The 13081-nt window shown below is 39.6% G+C and overlaps 1 protein-coding gene across 1 annotated transcript in view; it reads right to left on the minus strand.

Moving 5' to 3' along the window:
• Positions 1-2691: 2691 nt before the first annotated feature.
• Positions 2692-13081, minus strand: part of anos1b (anosmin 1b) — a 157252-nt gene continuing 146862 nt past the window's right edge. Inside the window, exons 12-14 of the mRNA XM_063044838.1 lie at positions 9192-9430; positions 4121-4263; positions 2692-2868 (exon numbers count right to left, since the gene is read on the minus strand). Coding sequence (XP_062900908.1) covers positions 4123-4263; positions 9192-9430 — 380 coding nt within the window. The 3' untranslated portion in view covers positions 2692-2868; positions 4121-4122. The remainder of the gene's footprint in view (positions 2869-4120; positions 4264-9191; positions 9431-13081) is intronic.

Below are 13081 nucleotides of genomic sequence, written 5' to 3' on the forward strand. Positions count from 1 at the left end.
CCCCCTGCACTCCCACTGTCTGAACTTGTTTTCTAGCAAAGCTCTCATTTGTATATGAATCTCTTTTAGGTTTGGTGATTCCTTCACCCTCCAAGAACCTTGCTTCTCATAATGCTCTTTTGCAACGAATGCTGATTATTCATCAACCTTGTCCTTAATGACCTACGTTGGTTTCAGTTACTTCAACACATGAGCTTATCCTTGGGTGTCTTTTTAGTCTCCTCTGGTGCTACACCCTAGAGATATGCCTGGGTGTAAAATTAAAACCCAAGCTGAACACAGCAAATCTGAATCCATCCTAGGCCGATGGGTCAGAAACAACACACTATAATCAATAGGGACCCAAACCTTGGAACATGGGATGTGCCCAACGAAGAATTTTGCTTCAGACTTGAATAATATTGAACCAGAGCTCCAGTGGCAACAAAATGATTCTTTTTGGTAACTTCAGTGCTAAAGCTGTATAGTACAAACTTCCGTAAACATAGGAATGGCTGGAAAGCCAACTCCAACTCTCACTAAGCTTCTGGAAAATCCATTTGAACACCTGAACATCAATTCCTGACATTCATGATACATTTTTTTTGACCTTGGTCAAGATAGAACACTTTCCCTATCATGGGAGCCATCTCGTTGCTTGGGGATCCACCAATATTGAAATCCACAAAATACCCCAAACCTGGCACAAACTCAGTCTACTGATCAGCAGTCAATTCCTATCCTCCTGTATGCATCAGAGAGACTCTAAGGAGAGACCCAGATTGCCCTGCCACTGGTACCTCCAGTCCCACATCTGCAGAGTGATGAAGTTACCACACCTTAGCCCAGTCTGGGTGAAGCTCCACTTCCCAAAGTTTGTTGTGTAGCCAGACTTTTATTGGTATCACCATGGATGGGGATATCTGACTAGCCTTAATGCTTAAAGAGTTCTTTTCTTCCACCCCATCCAATATATAATTTCAATGATGCTAATCTTTTTTTTGTGGAGAATGCCAATTGACAATCAAACACTTCTAGCAGCAACTGACAAGAAAGGTATTTTCTCAAACCCACATATAAGCACATATAGATAGTTCTGGTCATAAGTTACAGACACAAAAAGAACAGCTTTCATTGCTCCACTTTCTACCTCCTAGATACACTGCTTGCCCCATCTTCAGTTCTCCTTTCCATCTTGTCAGTGACATCAACATCTCCCATTCATTTCTGAAAACATTTGAATTTCCACTTGGTTTCAGAGAGGAACTTGAATAGTCTATTCAAAAATCAACAGCTGCTAACACTTGGTAAACTTGGTGATGGGAACCACAGTTTCAGTGCTGAAGCCTCCTCCTGATTGACTGGTCAAATGGTATTTCAGTCAATAACAATTGGAAGGTTACAGCACAAACATTAAGATGTTGAGGATCATAGCCAAGAATTGTAAGCTTTTGTAATGAAGTCCGGGCTCATTATCCATGGCTTTGCTTAGCTACTGAACATCAATTCCATCACATAGTCCTTAGTGATACAAATTGACAAATTTCCTGATGAGTTGCTAAGTTATTCCTTACCATACAGCTGTGCGGGCCAAGTCATTGGGTATATTTAAAGCAGAGCTTGATAGCTTCTTGATTAGTCGGGGCATCAAAGGTTCTGGGGAGAAGGCAGGGGAATGAGGTTGAGAGGGATAATAAATCACCTTTGATGGAATGGCGCAGCAGACCTGATGGGCTCTTTGGCCTAACTCTGCTCCTATGTCTTATGGGCTATGGTCATTCTCTAAATGTTGTTGCAATGTTCTCACAAACTGAAAGGCCTGTAACAGTCAAGAAAGGAGCAAGGGCACACAAATGTAAATTAAAATCTAGTTTTAATTCCTTTCTGTGAAGCACTTCAGCTTTAAGTGAGAGGAAACAATGATCTCTTCTCCCCCTCCCCCCCCCAAACACTCCTGTAATCACCTTTCCCATATTGCTGGCCAAAATATTTTGCCTTCTTCGTAAGTTATAGCCATCAAAATCGTAGGTAATTCTTTTCTGTTTGTACTTGACTGAGAATATGCCAAATAAGTTCTATCATAGATAATTAAATATGTACAGATCATTGGGATTTTAGTTCCATTGTGGTACGGGGTTTTCTTTTGTGTAAGTTCTAACTAGTCAAGTGTAATGTTGAATTAATATCCTAGAACTTATATTAAATTTGGGAAAGAAACTGTAATTCGATCCCTACCCCACAAACTCAATTTGCTCAATTTGATTTAATGTGGGAGGGAGAGTCTGGGTCAACGTAAAAACTAGATTCCTTACAGATCTTAAAGTTAAAGTGGAAAAATTATTAAAACATTTCTGTTTTAAAGAACAGAATTCAATACTTCCTCTGTTTTTTTTTCATTATTTGTAAAAATACCACATATTTTTCTTCAACCATGGTCATCTTTCTTTGGCTTTGATGTTAATTATAACTGGAGTGGCTATTTCATAGTGTATGTTTTCATAACTCACAAATGCTTCACATAAGGTTGTAATTAGTTGCATTCTGCTTGAGCTGACTGAGATTCTTTTCAAATGTCAAAGGAAATATCTGGCATGTAACTTCCCTGTACTCAAAATATTATTAAATACTGAGGGATTGTCACAACTTTATTTTCTTCATCAATAGTAATCTCTGAGTTTTAGTGCTGAATACTTGTTCCTGGAAAATATATATTGTAGAATTAGTGGAAAATCACCAAATGAAAATTTTCAATAAACATCGTAGCTCATGAAATGGTGAAACGGAGAGCTCAGGATTGAGTGCTATGAACAAGAACAGCTTTGTTTGGAATCCAAATCCTCAGTTATTCCATTCTCTTTGAGTGTTTCTTGACACCAGATACGAATGCACCTGAAGTTTACAAAAAGAAAATTAGCACATATTTAGGGTGAGAAAAGATGCAGTTGGGAAAGTTAAATCAGTGTAGTAGTTATATTATTAATTGTGGGGCACAAGGGACTTTAATAGAATAGGGGGACCTAGGAATACAAGTGTATAGTTCATTGAAAGTGGTGTCACAAGTAGACAGGGCACACTGATCATCAGCCAGGGCATTGAGTAAAGTATTTGAACATTATGTTGCAATTGCATGAGCTGTTAGTGAGGATACACTTGGACTACTATGTATAGTTTGGTCATCCTGTCCTAGGAAAGATAGGGTTAAACTGGAAAGAGTTCCAAAAAGATTTGAGGATATTGCCAGGACGTACATTTCCATGGGGGAGGGGGTGGGGGGGGGGTGGTATAGGCAGATACATTCGTGGCATTTAAGAAACTTTTAGAGAGGCTCATGGATGAAAGAAAAATGGAGGGTTACAGGCAGTGCAGGAGGGGAAGGCTAGATTGATTTTGGAGTAGGTTAAAAGATCGTCACAACATCATGTGTTGAAGGGCCCGTACTGTTTTAGTTTCTATTCCTTAGAGCATAGGAGAACAGGAAATGACCTTATAGTGGTTCAGAAAATCATGAGGGGTGTAGGTAAGGAGATGGCAGCAGGATTTTTCCCCCAGGGAATCCAAAACTAGGGGGGATAGGTTTAAGGTGAGATGGGAAACATTTAAGAGGGGCCTGAGAGGCAACTTTTTCACATAGAGGATGTTAAGTGTTTGAAATGAACTGCCAGAGGAAGTGGTTGAAGCACATATAATAGTATAATTTAAGAAATACTTGGATAGGGATATGCAGGGCCTTAGAGGGATATGGGGTGTGCACAGGAAATTGTGACTAGATAGGTGGACACCATGCTTGGTATGGTCTTGTTGGGCTGAACGGCATGCATCATAGTGTACTGCTTAATGACAACATATCAAAGTACTTTATTAAATTACGACAATGAGACAGAACACATATAAATTGCCCAAAATAAAATACATGACATTGTCAAATCTGTCACATCTTTATGATCGAACTAAAAATGTCTCTGTTATTGAAGTAGTATTCAATTTATGCACTATTATCAGACTGTGCTGAGAATAGAGTGCAACAGACAGTGTGTGTCTGTGACGCAAACAGTAACCTTGTCTCAACAATTGTTATTTTCAGCTTGATGTGCACAAATAATTTGATTCACAGCAATTAGACAAAATACAAGATATGACCAACCTTTATAAGGCTATGCTGTAAACTTGTGGTGTTTGAAAACTTTTAACAGTTGCTGGGCCTTTCCCTGTTGTAGTCAGGATTCGAACCTGAATCCAATATGTCGTTGAAGGCTGAAGACTGGGGATTGTTACAAATGGTTGATCCTGTAAACAACAGAAGAACTGCAATTTATAATCTAACCAAGTTCTCAAAAGCATTTTAATATGGAATGCTGGTAAACTGATTAAATTTCCAATGGTCCCCAAACACGTTAAAGTAGCTTTGATACAAATCTCCAGCAGCAGAGGTCACTCTCAGAACACAAAGAAATAAAAGTGCAGAGAGGAGTAAGGGAAATTAATTAATAAAATTAGTAAATCAGCTCTGACCCTCTATTGCCATTTACATTTGAGTGGCTTAATGATTCTGGACAGAATTTATAGTAGAATGAACCAAAAATAATGACCAAAGGCAAGAGTCATCAGGACAGTACCAGCATATATCAGCCAAATTATGCCGGTGCTCTTTGCAACTATAAAGGTGCATATCAGCTTTAAAAACCAGTAAGTATATGTAGATTAAGGACTTTGATTTTACCCATAAAGAAAATGTTGAACATAACCTGAATTATCAAGGATTATGCTTTTGTTATAGTAGGAATACAATCTGTATATGTTGTAGTCAGAGAGGAATGATCGTTAAAGTTTCCAGGGATTGAAGTCTGTTATTGGATTTTGCAAAAACAATTAAAAATTAATCTTATTTTTAACATGGAGAGAATGTTTCCTATAGTGGGGGAGTCTAGGACCAGAGGGCACAGCCTCAAGCTACAAGGATGTCTCTTTAGAACAGAGGTGAGGAGGAATTTCTTTAGCCAGAGGGTAGTGAATCTATGGAATTCATTGCTACAAACAGCTATGGAGGCCAAATCATTAGGTGTATTTAAAGTGGAATTTAAAAGGTTCTTGATTTGTAAGGGTGGCAAAAGTTACAGGGAGAAGGCAGGAGAATGGGATTGAGAGAGTTTAAATTAGCCCTGATGGAATGGTGGAGAAGAGTCAATGTGCCAAATGGCCTAATTCTGCTCATATTACTTAGGTCTTACTGTGTAGCTTATGTTGTTGTGTCTGTTCTCTTTCAAAGATCTCTCCATTAAAAGATGCAACATCTTTGCTTAAACTATTTCCTGTGGTACAGAATTTATGCTCTGTCGTCCTCATGCCTAAAATATTTTCCTAATTTCTCTCCCCCATCTCTTGCAGAGAGTTTTAAAAATGTTGACTACTCATACAAAGTACAAAGTAAATTTATTATCAAAATACACATACAACACTGTATACAACCCTGAGAGTCGTTTTCTTGCAGACATACACAGTAAATCCAAGAAACGTAATAGAATCAATGAAAGACTCAGGATGGACAACCAATGCGCAAAGAACGACAAACTGTGCTAATATGAAAGAGAAAAAAAAATGAACTAATAAGTATCAAGAACTTGAGAGGAAGAGTCCTTGGAAGTGAGTCCATAGGTTGAGAGGTGAGTGAAAATGAATGAATTTACAGAAGTCCTTCTGATTAAAAATCCTGATGGTTGAGTAGTAACTGTTCCTGAACCTGGTGGTGTGGGTCCTCACATTCCTGTATCTTCTTCCTGATGGCAGCAGTGAAAAGACAGCATGGCCTGTGTGGTGGGGATCCAGCAACAGTGCTTCATGTAGCTCAGCTTAATGGTGGCGATGGCTTTACCTATGATGGACTAGGCTGTATCCATTACTTCTAGGATTTTCCATCCAAGGGCATTGGTATTTCCATACCAGGCCATAATACAACCAGTCAATATATTCTCCACCAAACATCTATAGAAGTTTGTGATGTCCTGCTGAATCTTTGCAAACTTGAAAGGAAGTAGAGGTGTTGCTGTGCTTTCTTTGTAATTGGACTTACTTATTGGGCCCAGGATAGATCCTCTGAAATGATAACACAGAGGAACTGAAAGTTGCTGACCCTCTCCACCTCTGATCCCTTGATGTGGACTAGCTCATGGACCTCTGGTTTCCCCCTCCTGGTCAATAATCAGCTCTTTGGCCTTGGCAACATTGAGTAAGAGGTTGTTGTGGCACCATTCAGCCAGATTTTCAATCTCCCTCTTGTATGCTGATTTATTACCACCTTTGATTTGGCCAATGACAATGGTGTCATCTGAAAACTTAAGATATGGCATTGGAGCTATGCTTAGCCTCATAGTCATAAGTATAAAGTGAGTAGAACAAGGGGCTAAGCACACAGCCCTGTGGTGCACCTGTGCTGATGGAGATTGTGGTGGAGATGATGTTACCAATCCAAACTGACTGGGTTTTAGAGCATCCAATTGCACAAGGAGGTATTAAGACCAAGGTCTTGGGGCTTATTGATTAGTTTTGAGGGGATGATATTGTTTAATGCTGAGCTGTAGTCAACAAAGAGCATGCTGATGCATACACCTTTGCTGTCCAGATATTCCACGGTTGAGTGAAGAGCCAATGAAACGGCATCTGCTGTGGACCTGTTGTAGAAGAATAAAGGATTATTTTTCTGATAGCACCAGAGTTGCTAGTACTTTTCCATTATAACCCTTAAAGTTATGAAAATATGAAACTTCCGTATTCTTCTGGTGTTGCTAAAATTTTGCTGTTGTCAGCCATAAAATCAGTCCAGACTAGCCAGTTGAAGGGTCAGCAAAAGGGTTAATGAAGTTTCATTTTTCTATTTGAACTTGGTAACCTAAATGACCTTTGTAACCCAATGTCCTAACCTTAGACTTACAGCAAACAGTCTTTTGTAATCAGGATGTAACAGTACAGATAAAGGAAACGTAATATTCATATGACTTAGTTACTCTCTGTTCTATGATTAAAATGCCTTTGCTATGGATGTACCTATTTGGTTCTATGGGTTTTTTGTGTGGTTAAGACTAAAATTATGAACATCTTGTTTCTGTACTGTATAAAAGAAAGAGCTTTCCACTGCTTATTTGGAGTCCAGGACACCTTGATTGTGAGGCAGACTCCCTGTGATATATCTCGTGAATAAAGTGAGTTTGATCCTAGGCTGCATTTATTTGTCTGATCAAGATAGTTAGCTTCGCTTACACCTGTTGTGCTGGGAGGAAAACTGGAGCAGATCCAAGTCACTTCTCAGGCAGGGGTTGATATGTTTCATCACCAACCTCTCAAAGCACTTCATCACAGTGGATGTAAGTATTGCTGGAGGATAGTCATTGTAGCAGGTTACCTTGTTCTTATTAGGCACTGGTATAACTGAAGCCTGCTTGAAGGAGGTGGGTATCTTAGACAACTGAAATGAGAGGTTAAAGATATCAGTGAACAATCCAGTCAGTTGATCACCACAGGTCCTTAGTATTCAGCTAGGTACCCATCTGGGCCGGATGCTTTCTGTGGGTTCACCATCCTGAAGGATGCTCTTATGTCAGCCTTAGAGACTGAAATCACAGGGCCTTTGGGGGCTGTGGGAATTTGTGAAGGTTCTTCCATGTTTTGATGGTCAAAGCAAGCATAGAAGGCATTGAGCTCACCTGGATGCAAAGTCTTGTCACCTATGCTGTTTGGTTTTACTTTGTTAAAGGTAATAGCATTCAAGCCCAGTCATTGTCATCAAGCATCCCGCAGTGACTTTCCGGAGGTCGTACCTGGACTTGTTGTTGCCAGTCCTGAATGCTTCTGATCTGGCCCTCAGCAGATTGCTGATCTCATGGTTCACCCAGGGCTTATGGTTGGGAAGGACTCTGAATGATTTTGTGGGGCACACTAGTCTATGGCTGCTTTAATAAAGTCTGTGACATCCATGGTGTATTCTTTCAGATCCTCTGATGAGTGCTTGAGCACAGCTCATCTGCCTTCTGCAACCACTTCTTTGTTGTTCTCATCTCTTTAGCCTGTGCCTGTGTTCAGGTACGAGAAGGACAGTCAAGTGATCAGGTTTCCCAAAATGCAGTCTAGATGTAAAATGGTAGGCATTTCGAATCGTAGTATAGCAGTGGGCGACTGTGTTGGGACCCCTAGTGCTGCAGGTTATATGCTAATGATAATTGGGCAGAGATTTCTTCAAGTAAGCTTGACTGATGTCCCTGACTATGGCTTGAAATGCTTCAGGGTAAGCTGTTTCTCATTTGGTGATGGCAGCATTCAGTATCTTGAGTGCCTGGTTAACATCTGCCTTTGGTGGTAAATTGCTGTCAGGGTCAAGAAGAATGCATCACTGATTTGCTACGTACAGGAAGTAGTCTTTCCTTAATCACTACCAAAACTATAATCATTTTTAAAACAACTGGGAATTTTCCATGGAAAAAAAATCAATCACTTTAAATCTTCCCGTCACATCCTGACTTTATCCTGATAAATCTACTAGAAATATTATCTGTTGGTTTCAAATTTTAATAAATGAGATAAACATATCAAAAGAGCCACAAAAATATAATATAGGAAAGAAAGACCACAGTGGATATCACTGAAGTGAAGATGATTTATATTTATAAACTTTGCAAGCAGAAACTGAACCTAAATTTGCTATTAAATGTGTTCAGAGGATGAATTTATTGATGACATCTTATTCCCAGTTTCCAGTCAGACACCCAACTGTCTGTCTGACTGGGATCTGTCTGCGTCATAGTATTCAGGGCAGCTCCATGAAACACAGATGAACCTGCTGTTGAATCCAGCAAACTCAAGAGTATTTAATCTGTTTATTCTTGGTTTTACAATCGCTCTTAAAAGAATGTCAGAAACCAATCAAAATTAAGCAGTATTCTCTAATTTTGACCTTAGACCCAAGAATTTTCCTTGACTAAATTTTAGGCTGGCAATTTTGAGTGTATGTTCTTCTAGACCCACTTGGTACCCATTTTGGAAGTAAAATTACTTCTGGTTCCTTTAAATAAGATCATTATCAAGAGAGCACTTATATCTCTTTAAAGATGTTTAATATTTACCAGCATCTATAAAAAAAAGCAAACTTTCACCATAGGAGAAATAGAAGTTGAAGGTTTTCCACCCTTTCCCATAATTCCCATGAGCACAGCATCATACTGCTAACTTACTGGAGACAGTATTTGATATTGGGAGATGGCCTTCCCTGGTGTGACAAATGGTCTGTTAGCAGTAGATATTTCTGACCAATTCATTTGGTACCCAGTGATTAGCTGATGATGTTGGCTTGGTGAAACCTGCCAGTGAATCTCTCCACTGACTGTGCCATTTTTGACAACAAAAGTAGCAGTTATTTTTTCAACTTTTAATGTAACCTTTCCAGAAGTTTTAATGGATGTCTGGCGAAGACCTGAAATCCAAAACAAATGAGTGTTAGCATCTTTCACTGACATGTTCATATCTTAACACACAAATATACATGCACATGTATTTTCTCTTATCCTGAGGTTCAATTCGGAGTTATTTAAATAATCTGCAATATAAACCAAAACTCTTGCTGCTATGCATTTAAGTGTTTCAATCTTCGTTCTTAAAAAATTTAAAGAAATTAGAAAAACAAAAAAAAATGAAGCTAATTAGAACCACACGTATTGTCTGCTGCAAGGAATAAACACCCTCTATAGAATCTACATTCAGACAAAACCATACTTTGTTCCCTTTTCTTGCATTTATTTATTTAGTGTATGTGAACTCATGCATCTAATTCCAACATCGCCGAATACTATCATCAATAGCATGCAAAAGATAATTTAGATAATGCCCATTAATCAGCATCACGAGACATTGGTTTGTCTTCTAGATTTGAAGCTTAAAGTTTGAAAATGGCTCAAAAGTATGTGGCTACCAAAACGGTGATGTATTGTAAGCCATATGAATTATCAGAAAAAAACAGTGATCCATCTAGTAGAATAAATGAGAGAAATCTTAGATCACATTCATGTAGTTAATAGTGATGCCCTTCAATGTTGGACAGAGACACTGAATAAAACTCTGCTGCATTACTGATTGAAACATAAAATATTCATGAAGGACAGAACATGGATTTAACATGGATAGAATAATTTTCTGTGGTGAAGAGCAGCTGCTGTGCTGCACTGGTGTTTGTGATAATCTGCTTACCCTGAATGATTTATACTGCTTGACATCTTCTTGCCAGCCACCAACCCGAAACTTGGACAAATGGCTGCATCTATTTGAAACAGCAGGACTGCACAGATTTAAGTCTAAACCCAAGATCCTTTTTATAGATTGCATTCTTCCACTCTCTAACTTTGCTAGAGAGTAGCATTTGAGTAATATTGTAAATATATTGTTTGATTAAGCGTTCTTGTTTATTTAAATAATTCATTACAGGTTATATATAAACATAAGTGAATTGTATACATCATGACGTTACCATGTCATATGTGTGCAGCTCACTTTAGACTCACAATGAGTAGTGGAGGACTATTTAGAACTGAATCTATTGTTGATTGCAGAATACTTTAGTGGAATCAAAAGGAAGGAGAATCCATTTCAGTTTACAAGACAAGATTGAAGAGATTGTCCAAGCATAGTCAGTTTGGGATTAATGATGCATTGAGAGATTGTTTAGTTTGTGGAATCTTACAAGAAAGCACGCAAAAATGGCCCCAAGCTGAAGCACAATTTACATTTTAAAGAACAGTTGAAATTGCTGTATCAATGGAAACAGCAGACAAAAATGCATTTGAGTTGCAGTAAGCAATGAAAGTGAGGGTGAATAAAATTGCATTGTCTGAACAGAAACCAGATTGGCTGAACAAATTCTGTTACAATTGCAGCATTTCAAAGATACAGAACTGAAGCCTGCGGATAGCCAAGTAAGAACTTATATGAGAGAAAAGCTAATTCCTTTGGGAATGACATTCATAACAGTGAAATACTGCAAAAACAGGAGGGCCAGCATTTTGGGGGTGTGATTGTCTGAGACAATAACAACTTCTTTGGAAATCCATCTACCATTTGCATGCCACATCCCTGCAATAAAGCCAACTGAAAGTGAATTAAGAAAGGTATTGGTTCCTGGCCCTGTGACTCAGAAGGGTAGGGAAAGGAAGAAGGCAGCAGTAATAGGGGACTCTATAGTTAGGGGGTTAGACAGGTGATCTTGTGGATGCAGGAAAGAAACACGGATGGTAGTTTGCCTCCCAGGTGCCAGGGTCCAGGATGTTTCTGATTGTGTCCACGATATCCTGAAGTGGGAAGATGAACAGCCAGAGGTCGTGGTACATATTGGTAACAACAACGTAGATAGGAAAAGGGAGGAGGTCCTGAAAACAGACTATAAGGAGTTAGGAAGAAAGTTGAGAAGCAGGACCTCAAAGGTAATAATCTCAGGATTACTGCCTCAGCCACGCGACAGTGAGTATAGGAATAGAGTGAGGTGGAGGATAAATGCGTGGCTGAGGGATTGGGGCAGGGGACAGGGATTCAGACTTCTGGATCATTGGGACCTCTTTTGTGACAGGGGTGACCTGTACAAAAAGGAAGGGTTGCACTTGAATCTGAGGGGGACTAATATCCCTGTCTGAGGGGGACTAATATCCTGGCAGGGAGGTTTGCTAAGACCTTTGGGGAGAGTTTAAACTAGAATTGCTGAGGGGTGGGAACTGAACTGAAGAGACGGAGGAAGGGGGCGGTTGGCTCATAAATAGAGAAAGCTTGTAGAGACAGTGTGAGAGGGAGGATAGGCTCAGTGATGGTTCGAGATGTGTCTATTTAATGCAAGCACTATTATGAACAAAGTGGATGAGCTTAGAATGTGGATCAGTAGTTGGTGCTATGATGTTGTGGCCATTACAAAGACTTGGATGGCTCATAGACAGGAATGGTTACGTAGAGTGCCAGGCTTTAGATGTTTCAGAAAGGCAGGGAGGGAGGCGAAAGAGGTGGGAGTGTGGCACTGCTGATCAGAGATAGTGTCACAGCTGCAGAACAGGAGGAAGTCATGGAGGGATTGCTTACTGAGTCTCTGTGGGTAGAAGTTAGAAACAGGAAGGGGTCAATAAATCTGCTGGGTGTTTTTCATAGACCTCCCAATAATAACAGGGACATCGAGGAGCAGATAGGGAGATTCTGGAAAGGTGTAATAATAACAGGGTTGTCGTGGTGGGAGATTTTAATTTCCCAAATATTGATTGGTATTTCCCTAGAGCAAGAGGTTTAGATGGGGTGGAGTTTGTAAGGTGTGTTCAGGGAAGTTTCCTGACACAATATGTCCATAAGCCTTCAAGAGGAGAAACTGTACTTGATCTGGTATTGGGAAATGAACCTGGTCAGGTGTCAGGTCCCTCAGTGGGAGAGCATTTTGGAGATAGTGATCACAATTCTATCTCCTTTACCATAGGATTGGAGAGGGATAGGGACAGACAAGTTAAGAAAGCTTTTAATTGGAGTAAGGGGAAATATGAAGCTATCAGGCAGGAACCTGGAATTGTAAATTGGGAACAGATGTTCTCTCAGGGAAATGTACAGCAGAAATGTGTCAAATATTCAGGGAATATTTGCGTGGTGTTCTGCATAGGTACGTTCCAATGAGACAGGGAAAGGATGGTAGGGTACAGGAACCGTGGTGTACAAAGGCTGTTGAAAATCTAGTCAAGAAGAAAAGAAAAGCTTACGAAAGGTTCAAAAAAACCTGGTAATGATAGAGATGTAGAAGATTATAAGGCTAGCAGGAAGGAGCTTAAGAATGAAATTAGGAGAGCCAGAAGAGGCCACGAGAAGGCCTTGGCGAGCAGGATTAAAGAAAACCCCAAGGCATTCTACAAGTATGTGAAGAGCAAGAGGATAAGATGTGAGAGAACAGGACCAATCAAGTGTGACAGTGGAAAAGTGTGTATGGAACTGGAGGAGATAGAAGAGGTACTTAATGAATACTTTGATTCAGTATTCACTACGGAAAGAATCTTGGCAACTGTAGGGACGACTTACAGCAGAGTGAAAAGCTTGAGCATACAGACATCAAGAAAAAAAAGAA

The sequence above is a fragment of the Mobula hypostoma genome, chromosome 4 (genome assembly GCF_963921235.1).
Source record: "Mobula hypostoma chromosome 4, sMobHyp1.1, whole genome shotgun sequence".
Lineage (NCBI taxonomy): Eukaryota > Metazoa > Chordata > Chondrichthyes > Myliobatiformes > Myliobatidae > Mobula > Mobula hypostoma.